Below are 21,186 nucleotides of genomic sequence, written 5' to 3' on the forward strand. Positions count from 1 at the left end.
TGTTCCTAAAAGTAAACTCTAAAGAAACTGTTCTCTTCGTTGTCAGACAAACTGCACTTAGAAAATTCGTTTACGTTTCAAACAACTGCGAAACGACAACAGGAGTTAAATGAAATATGTTGTGGGAATTACTCTCGTACAGCTTGAAACTGTCGTGTGTTTTTGACCTGTTTTCAGTGGCTGCCATGTTGACCAATTCAAGTTTTTTTGAAAAATTTCTCCTATTTAGTTCTCGTTCGCTGAGTGTTTCCATCTTTTCTAGATTTCTAGATCGCCAAGTGCATCGTTTTCCCGTATGATAGAGCTTCTCCCTGAATCGAAGAGAACAAAGAGAAACTTAAAAGCACAAAGTCCAAAACATCGCAAACAATGGTTAATGACACTTGGCGCTCAAATGGCTTCCTTACGTCACTCTTAAGTCATTACTGCACGCGGAGTCTTGATAAGGTGTGATAATTCAACAACAAAGGGATTAGTGAATGGATTATTACACTGTCTCTTGAGTTCGTCACCAAATTTAATTAGACTGTCTTAGAATAGAACCCTTAGACTGCAGCTTAAAAACGTATTTGCGATGCATTAGTTGTGCGTTTCTTTGGTTACGTTTATTTACTGATGTGAATTTTAAAAGAATGTAAAAGATACCGACTTTGGACAGGAAATGCGTCTCTCACCGAGTTTCATACCAGATGCTTTAACACAAACACACTTAGACGTCTCTGTATGCAAACTGATGGTTTAATCAACAACTTCTTCAATGGCTTCACGCTCCAAGTTTAATAATACCACCAAGCTGGGATTAAAATACCATTTAGGGTTGAATAATAAATTAGGCTGCTCTAAGTTCTGAGATATCTCTCGTTAAAATGATCAAGCTTTAAGTTTCGATTCACACCTAGCTCTTAACCAGTCACTCGTTCATTCCTCAAAGAGAAGTTGTCTGGAGCAGACAGAGTATTGTCCATAGAATTGTGAATAGCTGTTGTTTGAATCATCAAGGGTCTCTGCTGTAAGTTTTACAAGGCATGTATTTGTCTATTTTTCCAATGCAATTGGAGCGCAACAGCTTTCGATTTCCTTGAAAGGCCGGAAACGTACACTCGGAAATTTGTCTGGCAAACTAAATATCACGTCCTGAATTTATTCCCCTTAATCAGGCGTCTTTGATTTGTTTTGTTTTACAAGAAAGCACGGTCAACGAATTAGAAAAGGTAGAACAGAAAGTTTCGCTAAATATTAGTTGATATAAAACTCAAGTGAAACTCTTTTATTTCGAAGTGATAAGACAAGGAAGGAGGTAAATGAGTTTTACAAAGTGAACGACTAACGTACATTGAACGAAGAACACTTTACAGATAAACAGGAACCTCTTGAATAAGTTAAAAGCTTAACAGTCGGAAAGGAAGCAATAAACATTCCACGAAGAGCTTTTTAGAGGCTTTTTTTTTTAATTCTGCTCAATTCACTTCGACATTGAATGGCTTCATACTATGACTCTACAATTCCACTTCAACATTTTACACATTAGTTGACTCTAGTCGCTATTTACAAAGTTGCTCAATCTGCGACCGGCAGTGAGTCGTTTTCAAAAGAACACTTACAGTACCTAAAGAGATATGGGGCCATTGACTTACATGATTGTAAAGCGTGGACTGAAAATCTTCGCTTTGAGAAACAATAAATATTTGAACCATTAGCTTTTCAGCTAATTTTACAAACTACAATTGCATACCTAATTTTACATGTATTTGTTGAAACAAATTTTCGCAATATTTTGCATATAATTGCTGCCGGACAACTGCCGCATCCAGATTGCGGCTGGTTCAGGATGGCCGTTCTCTCTTTAATAACTTGACGTTTTCAAACGACAATAATTTAACTGTGAGCTCAAAAGGAGGGAAATAAGTTCGAGGTTCTTCACGCAGTACGTCTTTTTTCTTGCTTTTTGCTTGAATTAAAGTAAATATTTCTCAGCCTTTGTTGTTATTTCGCTCCCTTTCAGCTTGCCTTTGAAAAGCGGTCTTCGCAGCACATGTATTCAGAGACTTCTGAGAATAGATAAACGTATCGCTTCAAACGGAACAAAAGAAATAGCTTTAAACTAAGTTTCTCTCGGTACAACCAACAATTTGAGAAATTCATTCGGCCGATTTTAGGCGTAATTATTTGGTAGGAGCCAAGCTCTTTCTTCTTTCCTCCGGCGAATACTTCACTAACATCTCGATTAAGTCAAAGTCGTCAGTTAAATCGACGGGGAATTCGCCACTGGCGTTGCTTATGTCTGGATTCGCTCCGCTTCGGAGAAGAAACTTCGTTACAGCAATGTTACCAGCTCGCACGCTGTGATGAAGCGACGTACTACCTTCTTCATCTTTCATGTTCACATCGGCTCCAAGGGTGACCAACATTCGAATGCATTTTAAGTTTCCGTCCTTAACAAGCTGATGAAAAGCCGGGTTGCTTTTACCGCCTTCTGTGTTTACTAACAGTTCTGGATCCACGCTGGGGCGTTTCAAAAACTGGCACATCTCGGAAGGGTCGCCATCTTTGACCATGTCGTGAAACACTAAGTCATGAGGGAATTTCACTCTGCGATCCATGATCTCTTTAATGGCTGTGTGGCTTGGCATCAAAAAGCTCTCCTGTCTAAGAATTGCAGAAATGACTTAAATATAATGTTTCTTTGTCCGAACTTGCCTTTTACTTTCCTCTTCAGGCTCGCTTGAATGTCGCACTCGCAATCTGTTTGTGTATGTCTATCCGATCGGGGGTGAAAAATACTTTGTATTCGATATCTGAAGAGTTTACTTTCGAACGGAAGACAGTAGAACTCTTTTATTATATTTTTCCAAACACTATAACACTAACTGAAAGCTAATTGGTTGGTTTATGGAGTCTGTTTACAAAAGTCTATTATACGTGATTGACAAATTATTTCCTTACGTAATATCAAAGTCGAACAACGATTTAATCAACGGGTGTGACGTCAAAGTGTCAGAAAACAAAATGCAATTTCCAAATCTTTTTGAGAGCGGAACAGCGAAAAAGAGCTAAAAATAACAGATGTTACAGTTGGACGAAATACACTTCAAAAAGCACTTCAAATCTATTTCTACGTCGGCAAATTTACATTCGCTTTCCGGAGTTGGCAAAAACTGCTGATTTCAGAATGACGAATTCAAACATGACATATTTTTTTAATTTAATCTTGCCAGAGCTCTATCTGCGTCTTTTATCGTCAATCTTTATTTTAAGACCGGCTAACTAAACAAAATTAAACCAGAGCTGAATTACACGAGTAAAACAAATCCGCTTTTCTTACGTCTTAGTGTAATTTGCCATTACGTAAATGGGATTTTTTCAAGTGCGAAAGAGATTAGTTTCATCGGCGATGTGCAGAGCTGATAGCCTTAACAATGACACCTTTGCGATCAATATTAAAACACTAATAAGAGGCTTAACCCCGTCAAGTCTCGAGGTCGAGAATATGAACATTCTTTGCGAGTATAGGATGAATACATTTTGTCACAGCGCGCAAACGTTGTTTGTTCTAAGGCTGACACTTACGGAAGTGAAAACTATGCAAGTAATCTCTGACCTCAAATGAAGTAGAGTTGTTGGAATTTTATGCTTCAATCCCTGATAACAGAATACTCAACAGAGAGCCACGTAAACAGTTTTACACCACTTTAACGGAAAACTAGCTACGCAGACAAAGGGACGATCTGTGACAAGCTACCAGCTAGCTTTCAATCTTAGTCTGGGAAAAAAAATAGATAAATGGATCAGATTTTGCTTCCATTCTGAGAATGTGGTACATACATCCTGAGTTGATCATTTTCTTTATTCTCATCACGTCTCCTCAACAATGTACTAATATTGTAGGAAGAAATTGTATGTTGATCAATCTTGAGAAGAACTGAATGAACGTTTCAACATCAGTGGTGTTTGAACAATCAACCTAGCACATGCGTTACCATGGAAACTAACAAGCATGCATACAGCTGAACACGTGCACTGTTTCACGTTAGTTGAGCTGTGGGCAAAATTACTTACACGTGTGTTGACTGCGCATGCGTGCACTTCGACAGAACAAGAAACAAAGTGTTTGATTACATGCAGCACGCGCTGATCACGCCTACAAATACAGTCGAACCTCCCCATTCGGAAACCTCTCTAATACGGACACCTCGGCTCTAACAAGGACACCTCGCTAACACGGACAGTTTCCTATGTACCGACAAAATTCTCACACATTTCCTCTATAAAACCTCTATAATACGGGCCCTCTCTAAAACGGACAACCGACACTAAATCTCGGCCCTGAGGAGCAAATTCATACAAATTTAACCTCTTAATCACGGACACTCCGGGGACCAGGTGTCGATAATTTGCAGTATGTACCATTTCCTGTCAGTGGTTACACAAACATTGACACTAATTGATACCAATACCAGAACATGTCAAAATATTAGTTTTCAAAACTTGCATTTACAAATGCAAATACAATACATTGTACAATAAAGTTAATCAATTTAAATTCAGAAATTCACAAGACACTCACTTTTGGGCCTGATTTTAGTTACTGAACACTCTAAACTGTCAGTGAACACTTAAAAAGTGACGTCATCTTAGTGTCCTCTCCGATACGGACACCTCTCTAATACGGACACTTCGCTCTGTCCCTTCGGTGTCCGTATTAGAGACGTTCGACTGTAGAGAGTCAAGAGAGAGGACTGTGGACTAGCTACCTTGATAACTTCATCAGGGCGAATGGGACTCTGATCCAGCTGAGGTTACCATCCCCCACCCCCCATGAAAATTATATGACATTGCTCCAACAATTTCCAAGTACTTGGTTCGCTGAATGATAAAGCCACAACAATCAATTGAGAGAACGTGTGATTTCTTTCCATTATTATCATACACGCATTTAACATACAAGGCGTAAAGAAGTTACTTTATTTTCATGCATAAGTCTTCCAAAAATCCCACCACCCGATAATTTAACTGACTGCGCTGTTGAATAAATAGTCTACAGACTATTCAGAGAATACGTGACCAAACCGATCGAAAACCAAACTACAACTTTCACAGCTGACAGCTAATACCGAGCTATAGCTGAACGATGCGGCACATGGTGTAAATAACTTCCGAAGTGTACAGTGCTGATAATGAATTTCTGATATGTCTATTGCTAGCCTGCGCAAGAAGTGTTCCCTTACTCAACGCTTTTTCCGCATTTTGGCCGCGCACGAATTGAAAAAAGAGCAGATTAATCGTCGATTTTTTTTTTTTTTTTGCTCTCGCTCCAATTTGCGCGCAGTCACAGTGCGGGAAAAGCTCCAAGCCACACAGGCTAGGCTATTGCTGGCGCCAAGTGCGCTTTGTTTAATGTATTTAAAAAAAGTTCCTGGCTCGTGCATTGGTTTGGCTGTTAACTGATGGATAATCAGTTCACGTGAACTCGGACTCACTTAACTGAAGGAGTATTTTCGCTTTTTCCTAGGAAAGGCATTAACGTCACCGTCTTGCAATGAGATTATAAAAGAAGAAGAATTTATATTTTAAGTTTGGAAATGTAACGATAGAAAGTATCACTCCAAAGATGGAATAGGAAATATCTTTACATCTTTTTAGTACAAAAGACTTGCTCGGCATGTGTATAATTTGTTATGTTCATGTTATCACAAATTTGAAAGTCTGGTTCACAAACTAACTCGAGGCTTAATATAACAGTCACAGGGTGTCCATTGATGTAAATGGCCTGTACAATTGATTTCAATAAATTATAAACTCTCTGAACTCCCGTTTACGACAGGGAACTAAACGGGCCAGCTTGAGTCTGGTACCCAAAGAGAATTATGCAGTATACGTCATTTGGTTGTCATGGCAAGCATCTGGAATAATGGCTTTCGGAAGGGTATCCGCCATCGCGCTGCATGCTGGAACCATCGTGCGTGTTACATGAAGTCAAACATGGGCATCAATGAGTTTGCGTACGTCATAGGTTTTACGTCGGGGTGAGGCTGAGAACAGAACAATAGAAAATATATATTTTTTTAAGTTATGTGCGTTTGTCTTCGTATGTTGACTTGCTTTGTCTTACGTCTAAAGTGAGTCAACATAGGAGCCAAGTGTCCCATCAGGCCGGCGCTTATCTCCAGTTTCAGTAGCCTGAAGCGACTAGTAGTATTTCTACTCCCCCCTGGATGGAATGCTAGTCAATCGCAGGGTTACCCCCAGCATTAAATTTGCCGGTACCCATTTATACACCTGGGTGGAGAGAGGCACTGTGAGAGTAAAGTGTCTTGCCCAAGAACACAACACAATGTCCCTGGCCAGGGCTTAGACCCGGACCGTTCGATCCAGAAGCGAGCGCACTAACCATGAAGACACCGCGCCTCTACACCTACAGCCCTAGTGTAATTACAACGTTTTTTTTTGACGTTAGGAAAAACTCACCACAGCGTCATAGGTTGTGTAATTGGGTTTCATGTCCATTCCCATGGTGATGAACGCTCCTTTGTTTCCCATCTGGTCACTACAAGATGAGGCGAAAATTAAAAGTTCACTTAGGAAGTACTAAAACACGCAAAGGATAATAACAAACCAAAAAGGTACAAGGCTGGTTAAGATTGGGAGGGATTGAGATGGATTACGGACGGTGTATTTGAAACATTTGGCTTCTTCTGACAGCGACAAATACTAGAAATGTTTTCCTGAGATTCAACTCAAAATTTCATCTTGATACTGCAAAGTTATGACGTAGATCTACGGGGATCCGTGTAGCGCCTCCGTAAGTAAGTAAGTAAGTAACCTTTATTTAAACACGATAAGTAATTAAGCTTACAGCTTGTGGGGTCGTGTATAAATAAACAATAAAGAATAATTACAAAATAAGAATTAAAAAAAAAAATTACAATGTAAGATGTAATCTAGTTTACATAAAAATTTGTAGCTAACAATAATTACCTAATTATTAACATTATGTGACTAATAAACGTATACCAATGGGCAGTCGAGTCATCTTCTGCAGTATATATTCGCAAAGCTTATGTCCCTGACCAAAGTAAGATTATTGATCATCTTAGAGAAGCTGTTTACACTGTTCGCCATTCGGCATCCAATCAGTAGAAAATTCCACAGAATTGTACCTCTGTAAGTTACGGAGGATTTCTTGATATTTGATTTAAAATGAGGGATTTCCAGCTTAAGGCTGTTTCTTAGATTATAGGAGGATTGTGATTTCGCAATATGTGCAGTCATACAGGGTGGTTAATCATTGTAGTACATTTTATAAATTAGTTTCAGAATGGAGTTCTTATAATAGGTTCTTAGAGTGTCCCATTTGGTCCTGGTGAGGGCTTCAACCGATGGTAGGTCTTTAGGAAAATAGAAAATAAGCCTTGCTGCTCTGGAGTGTAGTCTTTCGAGTGAGTCGAAGTCATCTGAGCGATTCGTGCCTCCCCATACGGATATACCGTACGTGACTGCAGGGATTAGAACTTTGAAATATAGGTTTAAGAGATCTTGCTTAGGTAAAAATCTGCTCTTCTTTATGAGACTCAATTTGTTGACGAAGCTCTTCTTTGGTCCCTTAATATGTGCTGACCAGTTCAATTTATCGTCAATATCGACACCCAAGAGTCGACTTTGTGTGACCCGTTCCAGAATGTTGTTTCCAAGGTATATGGGTGGGTGGGGGCCTGTAAAGGATCCTCCGTGGATTAGCATGTATTCGGATTTTTTCGGGTGCGGGGTCAGCTTATTTCTCACACACCGCGCATACAACTCGGTAAGGGATTGATTCAGCGCAGCAGCGACCTCGTCTATGCTCTTCCCTATGCAGTAGATGGTCGTATCATCAGCGTACATATGGATGGTCCCAGACTGAACTGACCCCACGAGATCGCTTGTCTAGAGAACAAATGGAGTGGGACCCAGGACACTTCCTTGTGGGACACCGGAAGCCACCGAGCAGAATCTGGATGGTTGCCCGTTTAGGGCCGTGTACTGCAGCCTAGATGTAAGGTAACTCGTCAGCCAATCTAGTAAGAGGCCACGTATTCCAAATTGACATTGAAGCTTGTTTAATAGGATGTCTTGATCTACACAGTCAAAGGTTTTCTTAAAGTCGACAAATGCAGCACCCACCACAAGACCTGAGTCTATCGCATCTCTCCAAGTTTCTGTCAGGTGGACAAGGAGGAACTCGGTGGAGTAGCCCTTTCGATATGCCCACTGATTATCTGTTACCAGACGATTAAAGTTCAGCACGTGGTCTATAATTGTATCGTTGACACATGATTCCAGAATCTTGCTTGGTATGCTAAGAATAGAGAGAGGACGTGTGAAGTATGTTAAAAGTTATGTCTAGTTTTAGACTGTTCGCAGTCCCCTATTTTTCCGTGAGATCGTAGATGTCGATCGTTGAGTTCGACTGGCTGCCATCTTGGTCTCTTGATGCGAGCGAAACTGGAGAGAGTACGTCTTTTTTATGTACTATCGTTAACTTTGCCGTTTTCCACTCCTGGAAGACGACGCCTGTCTTGAAGTTTAAATTAAACAGAGATGTCAATGGGGGTACCACAGTTTCTCCAAGCAGTTTAATTAACCTCGGTGCGATGTCATCTGGGCCGGTTGCCTTGTTCGTTTTTAAATTCGATATTTTATTTTTAACAGTACTTTCTTGTATTCTGATGACATCTAAGATTGGTCTGCCTGTTGGGTCGATGTCTGTGTCTGCTTCAGTTTGAAGTACCGGTAACTGCGCTGCTAGTGTCGCGCCAATCGAAGAAAAGTAAGCATTCTGATTGGTTGTTGCTCAACCAATCAGACACTTCACGGATGCCCGTGTAACTACTGTTTGAATTTCCGGAAATTTCCAGTGGTGAATGGAACAGCATTTTTCGGAATTTCCGGAAAGACAACCTCGCGAGGTATACCGAAAATTTTAGGAAATTTCTCACCAGATATTTCCATTCCATTTGACTTTCCATCCGGAATTTATTATCGTTTGAATAGTTCTCTTGTCGGAAATTCAACACTTTCCGGATTTTCTGGTAACTTTTCCAGGAAACAGACCATTTTACGCTTGTCTGCTCAGTGACCTGGCCTTTGAATGGCAGTGAGGCTGGAGTTGACCTTGTTTTGATACAGACCTCACTGCTTTTGTCATGTAAATGCACCTAGTTAGCATAAGAACAACCTGTTTTACACAACAAAAGCAGTGAGGTCTGTATCAAAACAAGGTCAACTCCAGCCTCGCTGCCATTCAAAGGCCAGGTCACTGAGCAGACGACTGTGAAATGGTCTATTTCTAAACCATGGGTGGGGTGGGGGCCCGGGGGCACTGTGGCAGGCAATACAAATAACTAACCAGTAATTCGGAGCAGAGAAGACCGTAATGCACCTCCCATCATGTGCTACTTCATAACCCTCTGGTTTCACTTCATGACTCCTGATAATGTATTCTGCAATATAAAAAATAAGAATATGAACAGATAAATAACTGAATAAAAAGAAAGATTGTCAAGCCATAATTCGGGGCAACGTGGCTGAGTGCTTAGGGCGCTGGACTTGAAATCCGGTAGTCGCGGGTTCACGTCCCGTTCTGATCACTAAGCTGGAGTCGTTTCTCGGTAGACCCTAGCTCACGAGTGAAAGTTTGGGAGAAAGAGAAATGCTGTGGGAACAAGAGCTTAAAAAAAAAGACTTCCATTCGTGTTTCTGTTAAACAATTAGATTATTCGCTCTCGATTTCTATGCGTGATAGTTGATTCGGGCGCATCGCGTGATAGTTGACTCGGGCTGCGCCCTCGTCAACTATCATGCATAGAAATCGAGAGCGCATAATCTAATTGTTGTATAAATCTACTAGTCGTTCAAAACTTTATCTAAATCCTCTTCACAGACACTTCGAAAACGCCAAGAAGCGGTCGTCATTTTGTTAACAAGGGCACACTGCGAAGCTACTCACCAGCTATCACAGAATAGATAATACGTAGCGTAGCCAATCGGAGAACGGCATTCGTGATAGAACGCTAGTAGACAGTAGATATATACTAAAACTCGATATAAACACGGTACATGTTTTCTGTTTCTTTTAGAAAATTCCGCAACGAAAAAAACACTTGTTTACTTTGATCATCTGAATTATATAAATTCTCCATGCTTGCGACATCATTACGCCAACAGCTCCTGCTAGTTCTGCGTTTCTATCGAGTTATTGAGCAGTTTTCACTTGAGTATCGAAAAGTAATTGGTTTTGTATCACTACGCTACACGACTGGCTTGAAAAATTCGCGCCACTTTTTCATCCAATCAGAGGTAAAACCAAAACCAATCGTAACTCGGTCGCACGCGTTTTCCCGCGCTTTGCGTCAGCTACATGTAATTACTTCGAGTTTTGATTGGTTCATTGTATTGTCTGTGTCCTTTGTGATTCGCTAGAGTGATTATTTTGGTTTTGGTTTTACGACATTCAGTGAAAAGCGTTCCAGAAACATGATTTTAAACCAATCAGGGCCCAGCTGCCTAATGTCCAACAAAACTCACCTAGATCGTTATTTTCACAAAATTCCTTTGTGACATCTGGGCCAAACTGCACGCCCACTCCACGCTTACTTGCCGAACGACCAGGCTGTAAGGAATGATACGGTTATTTATCACTCAGTCATCAAGTAAATATAAAGGAAAAAACTTTTCTGATAAAAATGATAGGTCCATCAGCTTACAGGCGAGCAAACTTACAAGTATGATAGTGAAACGAAAAAAAAAGGTATAATAATTCACGACACGATTTCGCTAAGCTGAAGAAGAAGAAAAAGAGAATCAGTCATACTTGAGGTTGTGGATCAGACCATAACAATTCACACATCAGACCTGAAAGAAGAACGGCGGGAATTAAATTTAGTTCTACCCAAGGACTCTGTAAAACCATCCGTAGCTAACCTGTGTCATTAGGGTGAAAATAAATCACAGCTTGACGTGATTGGGTGTTGATTTAAACTCGGTATAAGCCACGGCTTTTTTAATCAAACGTGGAACGTACAATAACTTGGTTTTCACACAGTTTTCCCTGTCAATCAAAACTATCTGTCATATGAATGCCGTGAGAGAAACGATACCGGTATTTAGGGGTGGACAATAACACTTTTGAGGTGGAAGGAGGGGTGATTTTGAATAAAATGTCCTGCAAGCATACTTGCACCACAACATTCATGCAAACGAACATTGCCGAAAAATAATTTCACGCACGTTCAGTGAGCCAAGAAAAGCACGTTACATGGAAAAGATTATTATGCATACACACGTTCCGATAAAAAAATTTCTAGTGCATGAAAGAGATAAAAAAAATTCCTGCCTATACCAAATCACCCACACAACCCCTCAAAAGTCAAATGGTCCACCCCTTAGTACTTCCACCACAGTCTTTGTTGGCGTGCTTCAATGTTGTCCCCCCAAAAAGACTCAAACCTTTACAAGGCTCGTAAACGTTTGCAGTAAGGACCGTTATGATTAAAATTCTTCATAAATTCCATCCGCAGTGATACAAAGTAAGATACTGGTAAACACTTGCTGTGGTTACTGACCTTCCTCTCCAGGTTGTCTGTTTCTGTCTATTGTTCTAAGTTCATCCAATTTCACGTCATCTCTTTGAAACAAACCACCGTGCATGACCTGAAATTTGTGGAGGATAATGCTTAGCAGACTGACTGGACGAGAATAATAATCTGAATAACATCTTTCATACTCTGGCAGCGATGTAATAAAAATATCTAAAGCATGTTTTTGTTGCAACTCAGGAATTTGCGCTAGTACTTGTTATGTTTTTCAAGTCTGTGGATGAAACCCCAGTGTGTGACAATTCAAATGAAAGCTATTGAGCGGTACTTTCATGTGGTACTGTTTATTATGCTGTGCAAGGTTGTTCTAACATTTAAGTCTGTGGATAAAACCTTAGTGAGTGACCATTCAAATGAAAGCTATTGAGCAGTACTTTTATCAGTGTGGTACTGTTTATTATGCTGTACAAGGTCGTTCTAACTTTTAAGTCTGTGGATTAAACCCTAGTGTGTGACCATTCAAATGAAAGCTATTAAGCAGTATTTTCACGATTGCAGTTGTTATCAAAAGTCTTACCAGCACTTTTTTGTTTATTAGATGACAAAGTGGTAGCCAGTTATAGACCTCAGTGAAAAGGTCAGCCATGTCTGTAGTATATGTGATGCAGCGTTAAGATTAATGCACAGTTTCATGGACAACTGAATCTCTACAAGGGGCTGAAACATTCTGGCATAAAGGAGAAATATATTAAGGCTCGATTACCAGCCACTCTTCAGGAAAGGAGCCTGCGCTCCTCCCCTAAAGGCTCTTCTCAGGGAGCAACGTACACCAGACTCGCGAGCGTGGTGGAAATCAAGCCTAAAATATTATTAGATGCACAAGAGACTGACAAAAAGAGAAAAAAAGTATGAAGTAATGGAAAATCGCTACCCTATAGAAAGCAGTCTCGTTTACATTGGAAAATAAATTCCTAGAGTTCTTATATGTTTGGGAGAATTTGCATGCCAGTTAAAGCAGGTGACCTGTACAAAAGGATATTTTGTTTTCACTTCTCCTTCAAATCCATACATTTGATTCATGTAGATGCTTTCATGATTACCTGTGAAATAAAACAAATTGTTTTGTTATACCTCCCAACTCAAACACGTTTTCCGATTGGAGGAAAAAGTGTCACGTGTCGTGGGTCAAAACTCACTAACTTGCCAGGGAAACAACAACTTGAACAAAAATAATTTTAACAAGAAATCTCAAATCTCCGAGCAAAAACCTCCTAAAACGCGATGCTAGTGCAAAGAAAGGCATACGTTGATGTTGCAAATGCCTTTTTGAGAACCTTGGGAGTTAATTTAGCTCACATCAATGCTGAAAATGTAAAAAAATGTCTAACAAACGTGTTTTTGCCAAAAAGCACCAGGTGTCAATAGGTTAATTTAGATCCTGGTGAAGAAGCGATAGCAGCTGATATCAAAAGGGATCTTATATGTGAACCCTCAAGGTGACACCATTGGGTACTTAGACCTCAGTGAGTCCCAAAAATATTAGGGCTAAACTGGGGAGAGCTTGAGGGAGGTTGATAATCTTTTATTACAGGCTCACAAAACGTGCAGAGAGCTATGTATTCTTACCTCGTGACATAAAAAAATGATCTGGATACAAGAGTTTAAAACTGAAAAGTGTAAAAATTACTTCACAAGAAAATGATCCTCTATCTACAAAGTCTCCATTAAATAGCTAAAGCTCCATTGAGGAGAGATAACTGTCACAAATGAAAAGAAAGTATTGCAGGCAAAATTTGCAACATTTAATGTTGTATTAAAACTAATCAGAAATTATGTTTTTGGAATTGTGTTCTTGATAATGCCAGTTCTATAATATTATTTTAAACCCATCCTCTAATATGAAACAAAGATTTCATAAAAGGCCTTCCCAAATTTCAGAGGTTGCTCAACTAGCCTTCTCCCACTCTGAACCATTCCCCCTCTCTCCCCTCCCTCCCCTCCCTTGCCTCTTCAATCTGTCCTTCACTTAAGGTGCTGAGAGCCTATTCCCAGGCTGTCCTTGACATAAGAATGCTGTCTTTCGGCGCACCGATCACATGCACCACCAGCAAACTTCAGGACACACATGGCAGGAATGCTGTTCGTGAAATAATGATGATAATAGCCAAATTTATATTTAAAGATGGGAAACTAGTCACAGATGGAATTCTGTTTGACAGAATACGGTCTAATATGAATTCAAGGACAGCTAAATGTCTTAAAATCTTGACTGAAACTCATCCTGATTTTCACCCCCAGTATGAAGTTAAGAGAATCATCCATTTGAGAAGAGTTTTCCATCCTATTTTCCTGTCGATTTGGATAGAAAAGTAGATGATTTGTTGCAACAGATCGGATTACAAAAACAGTTTTCAAAATATTATTAAAGGATACATATGGATTTTCAGGGGATGGATGTCCATTAAGACGGAAAATATTTAATAGATCATAAAACTGTCCATGTATGTCACCACACACTGTGAATGTTCCATTCTGTAAAACAAAATAAACACAGTCAATTTATTTCTAAAAAAAATTATAGTCGTCAATCATATCTCTAAGTTAATGCTTGTTGTTGTGGGATCTGATTGAAATCTCAAGAGAAATAAAACTTACTAGGCCTTTCATACAAATTATACTTTATTATTGATTTCCTGATTTCCTATACATAACGCAGTTTTAGCAAATACTCAAACTTTTGTCTTTGGTTAATTCACCCACAGCTAATTAAATTGAATGAAATTAAAATTCATTTTGTGTTACAATAATTTGTAGCAATTGATTACCTCGGGAACTGAAATTTCAACCATTGACGGCTGCTTCTCTAATTGCTTTTTTACTTCTACTAAAATCTGAAAATGAAACACACTGTTATTAGAGACTATTTCACTGATCCATAACAAGTAATAGACTGAGTACTGTAATTATTTGATTTAGCGCCCTCCTTCCAATAAGTGCACCCTTTCAAATAAGTGCCCCCCTTCAAATGTGTTTTTATTAATAACTGCCCCTATTCCAATGAGTGCCACCATTTTAATAAATGCCCCTATTCTAATATTCTAATATTACAGTGCCATCAGAGTACGTATCACAGGAGGTTCATCTTCCTTAATTACTCCCATAATGTAATGCCGCATTACAAAAACAGTGATCTTCATCTGAGTTTCTCAGATGAAGATAATGTCCATGTGAGTGCATAATTCCTTCAAAAGAATGATCTCTTCTTCAAATTTTGTGGTGATTGTTTTAGAGGACAACATAACTTGGACACCAAGTGAATCCTCACAGTCTTAGATAAAATTGTTGGAGACCAAAAATAAAAGATTGAATTTGCATTTCAAGGGCAAAATGTGCACTTGTAGTCTATCATTGATTACAGTTCACCACTAAATTTTCTCCAATTCTTACTGGTTTAAATTAATCAAGTGTTGTGGTAGTGTTCATTGGCAGTGAGACACTTTAAGTCCAAAGTGCCTGTCTGAGGAAAATAACTGGATGGTTTGTACTTGTCCATTTTACAGCTGAACATACACAAGGCTACTGTCATGCCCAGGCTCTTCCAAGCCGGGAGAACAATAAACTCCAGACATGTATATCAATGAAAAAAATTACTAACAACACTAGATCACAGAACTAAAACTTTGAGTCCAAAACATGGGAATGAGAAGAAAACTGGCAAAAACCAAAGACAGGTTATTTACCTTGTAAGCATACTTCTTGTGTATCTTCTTTTGATCTTGAAATCTTTCAATTAACTCCTCTACAAATTCTTTTGTGATTCCATCTTCACTCAGTCTTGGACCATCATACTCATCTTCAACAACTAAGGTAAGTTAAGCAATTACATCATAAACAAAATTTATAAAGTATTAACAACAAAGAGAAACCTTGAAAATTTGTGGACTAAAGTTTAGTTTGACACTGGACTCTGAATTGCAGTGTGAAATTTTGGTCCAATAGCCATGGCCTAATGGATTGTCCATTCCAGCTAGTCAATTCAGTCAGATGGGCAACTTAATTTTTTTTGGGAAAATTCTTGAGTGAGTAAATCAAGATTTCAGAATTACTGTAATGGAGTACTGTAAAAAGAGGCTACCCTAGTGAGAACAATGTTCGAGCTAGTACATCAAAAGAGCCTGCCCAATGGGCAGACCCGAAAACTTGGTGTTTTCCTTGTGCCCTGTAGCTCAATACGGAGTCCTGCATCAAACAAAAATTTACCCCACATGCCTCCCACGCATTTGCAGTACACAATTTTCTGGGGTACACTGTAGAACCTGTGTGCTCCGTATCTGTCCATATGGCTGTTCTTGAGCATCATACAGTCATCAGAGAGCAACATTTATTTAGGGAGTATTTAGTGATGAACACACAAAGAAATTTTCTGTGCCATGTATCAAACTCCCAACAACAATGAACAAAAACACCTGTCACAACTTTGTAGTGGCCATTTTGAGTCATCTGATTGTCTCAAGACCCTTTGTGAAATGGTTTCCTGGGACATTGTTAATCATAATGTTGGTAATTAATAGTATAAAATGAGTGCCCGAGATGGAAAGAGCATAACAGTTGTGTAAGAGTGAGATTAGTGATAAAGAGTGAGATTTTATGACAAACAGCTGGTGAACTTGTCATTGAAAAAGTTGCTAGATGGCAACTTTTCCAATCTAGAAAAATATTTCTATAAAATTCTCTTTTCCAAAGTTACATTTCACATCACTGGTCTCTCGATCGGCAACTTTACCAATTTCATCACACTGTTTCCATTTCCAGCAATCATTTTGCTTTTTTATAACTGACAAGGTTGCATGGCAGCACTAAGCAAAGAGCCTGGCAAGTACATTGTACAATGAATTCAAAAGACAGGACTCTCTTGACAATATTGATGCAAAGATTTCACTAACCCATGGAGTCCACATCTATAGTGTCAGCCAAAGATTTCTTATCATCTACTGCGATGGCTTTCTCAAATGCTTGCCTTCGTACAATCTTCTCACACTCTGTGTACTTAAGGATGGCATCTTTGTCTTTTGGTCGAAATTTCTTTACCTAGAAGAGAACAGAGATCATTAATTTTGATGTTATCCATGGTAAAACTATTATTAATAGTTTTTAATAGTTGGTTGAAGCACTTGAGATATCTTTTAAGAAGCCATGCATCTTTTCAAAACCTGTAAATTCATTTGCTGCCTGTTTCATGCAGCTCTATTGCTTTAAGGGCTAGGTTAATTATTTCTGTAGTTTGTAGACGCATTGCTTTCTTGGCCAATCCTGTCACTGTGCAACTACTCAAGCCAGGCCACTTGAAAAAGAGTTAACTATCAAATTGTTAAGTACTTGAGAACAAGGGATAACAATCTTTTTCTCAAATAAACCAATAACATTGAAGAATACAAACAATAGTTCTTAAGTAAAATTGAAAAACCTACGAAGTGTAAAGTGTTGCGAACCTGTCACATAACTTTGCCATTAATTTTGTTGATTGACTATTTTCAACCCGAAATTTTGCACACTTTTTGAACAACAGTTCCGGTTTAATTGTCGCAAAATGAATTTTCAGGCTAAATTTTTGAAGCAAGATTTATAATCTACAGGGTGTATGATTAGCCATCAGGGACTGAATCTCCAAGAATGTATATACCACAGAAGAGTTGATAGTGTTTATGTTTTCATGTCAAACAGACCACTTCTTGCTGTTACAAGAAGTTACCAGTCCATTGTCCTCAGTTTACCGTTTGATTGCTTAGTTTTCTTCTAGGTGGCCAGGTTCAAGAAATCGTACTATAAGACTTCTAAGAGGTGCATGGTGTCTTTTTTTACCATATACATGTATTAGACTAGTTCACCTTGCAGCATGCCTCTCATGAATTATCAACTTGATATCTACTGCACCTACCACTTCATAATCCTTGAGGCTAAGTTTAAATTTTCCAAGAGCCATGTTTGCCGAGGCTCTCCTGTAGTACGCCTGACACAACAACAACAACAAAAAAAACAAACAAGTAATGATGGAATAAATAGATTTTAGTATTAAAGTTCAACCTCCTCTAGGCCAAGACTTCCTGTAAGCAGACACTTGGTGATGGTTGCCACTACAAACAAACACTGTATTTTTAACCTCTCATAAGCGGACACCTCTCTTAAGTGGACACTTTGTCTAGTCCCCAGAATGCTGCTTACGGAAGATGTAAATTTATTTAGTACTGTGCACATGCAGTTCTAAAAAATATCCATGACTACCCTATGGAGGGTCAATGAAAATTCTGAGGGAATGCTAGTGGAGGGTTTAAAAGTCCATATTTTTCAAGGAAAGTGAAAAGCTAAATTGAAATTTTCAGAGGTGAGGGAGTTTCAGATAAAAAACTTTCCATGAGAAGGAGAGGGTATGAATAGGATTTCTTCTGGGCTGGAACAACACATTTTAGCAATCTCAGGATTTTGAATGGTTTGAATCAGACATAATGTGGCTTGATCAAATGATTTTTTGATCAGTCACTGAATGGAGTAGACATCAGCCACAATCAGGCAATAATGCTAATTAGGAAATAGCCCAGAGAAAATATGCACACTGATTAGTTCAAAATCATGTTTCTGTAACTCAATAGAAACACAAAACTAGCACAAGCTGTTGACATAATGATGGCATGAGCAAGGAAAATTTACATTTTGATGATCAAAGTAAACAAGCTGTTTTCTGTTTTCTGTCGCAGGATTTTCTTAAAGAAATAGAAAACATGTTCTCTGTGTTCTATCAAAACACTTGTGGAAATTTTGGAGAACTCAAAAATCTATAGTAACACTGACCTGTGGGCTCATGTTCCCAAAGCAATTCTTGTTCTCCCAAACTTCCACTTGTGCTTCTTTAGCTCGATAGAAACACCATAAATATTAAATGAGTTCTAAAGTAACATGATCTTACCTTAATATATTTCTTGTCCAGTTCAATGGCCTTGTTGGCATCTTCGAGGGCATAGCCATAGTATTCAGTCTTAATGTAGCAAAAGCTCCTGTTACCATAGTATGCTGGTACTTTGGGATTCAACTCTATGGCCTTCGAATAGAGACTAACGGCTTCATCGTAATGTCCCTCTATGTATCAAACATAAATTATGAAACAAATTTTCAGTTTAGATGACTTTGAAAATAACTTTTGTTGAGTTAAATAAAAACTGTTATACTGCCAAGACGGCCTTATATACCAATTAGCATGATGAGATGAAGTGATAATGATGACGACTTTTGCCAAGCCTACTAGTTGCACCAGGGACTCCAGGTTTTGACCAGCATCCACTGGAAAGTTATTGCAGTTTCAGGGCAGATTAGTGCAACTTTAATAACAGATTCTCCCAGACATCAAAATAAATTTCCATCATTCTCAGTTTGTAACTTAATAGTGACACACGTCTCTGGATTGAGCAGTCGGGGTTCGAGCCCTGGCTGGGGACATTGCGTTGTGTTCTTGGGCAAGGCAATTTACCCTCACAGCGCCTCTCTCCACCCAGGTGTATAAATGGGTACCGGCGAACTTGATGATGGAGGTACAAATGTAACCCTGCGATGGGCTAGCATCCCATCCAGGGAGGAGTGGAAATACTTCTAGTTGCTTCGTGTTACAGAAACTGGAATAAGCTCTGGTCTGATGGGTCACTTAGCTTGTATGCAGACTTTACCTTACCTTAATACGCTGGTTGACAGGTCTCACTGAAGTGCATTTCAAATATATTATAATTAAAATTGGCTCTATTTACTCATAAAATTTTAAATGACTCAACAAACATTCCAACTATATTCCATAGAACCCTTACTCAGGCATCTGAAGTCCATACCTACAACACAAGATTTGCTGCGAATTTGAATTTTCATAGGCCAAAAGTAAATAATAACTATGGGTCCTCTACTTTCTCTTTTGTTACATCAAAACTTTGGGAAATTATTCCAACAGAATTTAAAAAACTGCCTTACACTTCCTTTTATAAGAATATAAACTATACCTTTTAAATACTCAATATTACTCTTCAGCATTATGATTTATTCATTTAACTTGTTTATTTTGAATACTTTTGTTATTCACATTTTACTTCCTTTATTGCATTGTTTCTATTAATTGATGTGTCTTGTCTTTTATTTTTGAACGTGTCAGTGACCAACACGATAGCATATGCTTCTTTGGTCACTGAGCACATTTTGTCTTGGTTTTATTATTATTATATTTTCCTTATTTTAATTAATGAATTTTTTGTAATAGTGTGCGATAGTGAAATATGTCTGTAAATAGTGTCAATTAATAAAAATCTGAAAATCTGAAATCTAATATTAAAAAGTAAAAGCTACTTATTAGATATTTCTTACCTAAATGTACACCTGCATAATAACTGATTGGGTTATTTGATGAAAATCTGGCTGGGAGTTCAGAGGGAAGAGGGGGCACAGCTACACTGACCAAGTATTTGGAGCATCTTGAAATTTTAGCTCAAATATTTTCAAGTTAACGTTAAGTTTTTGATTTGTAAATTATCAGACTCGAGGTTAAGATCTATATAACTTTTCCTTACATAATAACCTTTGTAATTCAAGCGGAAACTCTAGATACCTAAGAAGTTATATATTACGCTCTTCTTATGGCGCAAATTGAAGCAGACAGACAGGCAAACACGCAAAGATCAAGTAGAATACGATTAATTGAGACGAACAACCTTATCTAATCCTCATATTAATTTTATACCTGAAGTTCTTCTTTTAACGATGATACATACATGTAAGATTACTGATCAAGATAGAAAACAAGAAGCCAACATAACTATTTTTAAACGCCGGCCGGCCGGCGAGAATGCAGAATGGAAAAGTGAAATCATGCCTTTTCAAGTATGCATATTTCTCGGATCGACGAGAGTATATTTTATGAATTCTCCAGATCGCAAACTAAAGAAGTGTCTTAGTTATTGAAAACCTACCTTTAAAGTGCTTGTTTGCCTCTAGTTTGTATTCATCAGCCTTCAATTCGTCCTCTGTCAGTTCGCCATTAGCCTTCTCGTCCGCCATTTTTTACCTCACTGTCAGGTCCAGGTCCCTCTCCTAAAACGAAGCAGGGAGAGCAGACATGGAAGGAGAGGCATTGTTCACCTCCTCAACCCAGTAGTGTGGGGCGTCTTGTGAGGCATTTTGCTCGAGTGAAAAATTTACCTTCACTTATCACTTAGAATCATATTGAAGACTCTCTGAAGTGGTTAGTAAATTCTGCCTCAGAGCTGCTGCTGTAGAGGTGTTCAGAGGTATTTTTAACATAATTTATATTCAACTGTTATATATAGACACTTCTGATTAAACATCATTTGTGAATTAATATTTCTGAATTAGAGACCTTTGCTACAAGTCTGCATACAATGAGCCAAGTGGCCCTTCAGGCCACAGCTTATCCCAGTTTCTGTAGCATGAAGTGACTAGCATTAAATTAAACTGGCTGGTACCCATTTCTACCCCTGGTATGGGTGCAATGTACCCCGCCAGGGTTTGAACCTGGACCGCCCGATCCGGTGTCGAGCGCACCAACCATCAGGCCATCGTGCATCCACATTGTTAT

At 38.8% G+C, this 21,186-nt stretch overlaps 2 protein-coding genes and 1 non-coding gene across 3 annotated transcripts; all 3 read right to left on the minus strand.

The window, feature by feature from the left end:
- Positions 1-53: 53 nt before the first annotated feature.
- LOC145469405 (protein phosphatase 1 regulatory subunit 27-like) lies at positions 54-4,844 on the minus strand. The gene has a single exon (XM_081453112.1). The coding sequence runs from the start codon at positions 2,628-2,630 to the stop codon at positions 2,163-2,165; it is 468 nt and encodes a 155-aa protein (XP_081309238.1). The 5' UTR covers positions 2,631-4,844; the 3' UTR covers positions 54-2,162.
- Positions 4,845-4,943: 99 nt separating this feature from the next.
- On the minus strand, positions 4,944-20,926 carry LOC145469398 (serine/threonine-protein phosphatase 5-like). The gene is made up of 16 exons (XM_081453102.1): positions 20,561-20,926; positions 18,529-18,698; positions 17,506-17,577; positions 16,514-16,658; positions 15,311-15,432; positions 14,396-14,461; positions 14,004-14,102; positions 13,197-13,302; positions 12,606-12,670; positions 12,148-12,225; positions 11,598-11,685; positions 10,847-10,887; positions 10,561-10,645; positions 9,383-9,476; positions 6,466-6,544; positions 4,944-6,029 (listed from the first exon to the last, which is right to left on the minus strand). Exons 1-16 carry the CDS (start codon positions 20,646-20,648, stop codon positions 5,964-5,966), a joined length of 1,464 nt encoding a protein of 487 aa, XP_081309228.1. The 5' UTR covers positions 20,649-20,926; the 3' UTR covers positions 4,944-5,963.
- On the minus strand, positions 15,885-16,016 carry LOC145470893 (small Cajal body-specific RNA 8). The gene has a single exon (XR_014042543.1).
- Positions 20,927-21,186: the final 260 nt, after the last annotated feature.

Source organism: Orbicella franksi, chromosome 15, assembly GCF_964199315.1.
Source record: "Orbicella franksi chromosome 15, jaOrbFran1.1, whole genome shotgun sequence".
In the NCBI taxonomy this organism is placed as follows: Eukaryota; Metazoa; Cnidaria; class Anthozoa; order Scleractinia; family Merulinidae; genus Orbicella; species Orbicella franksi.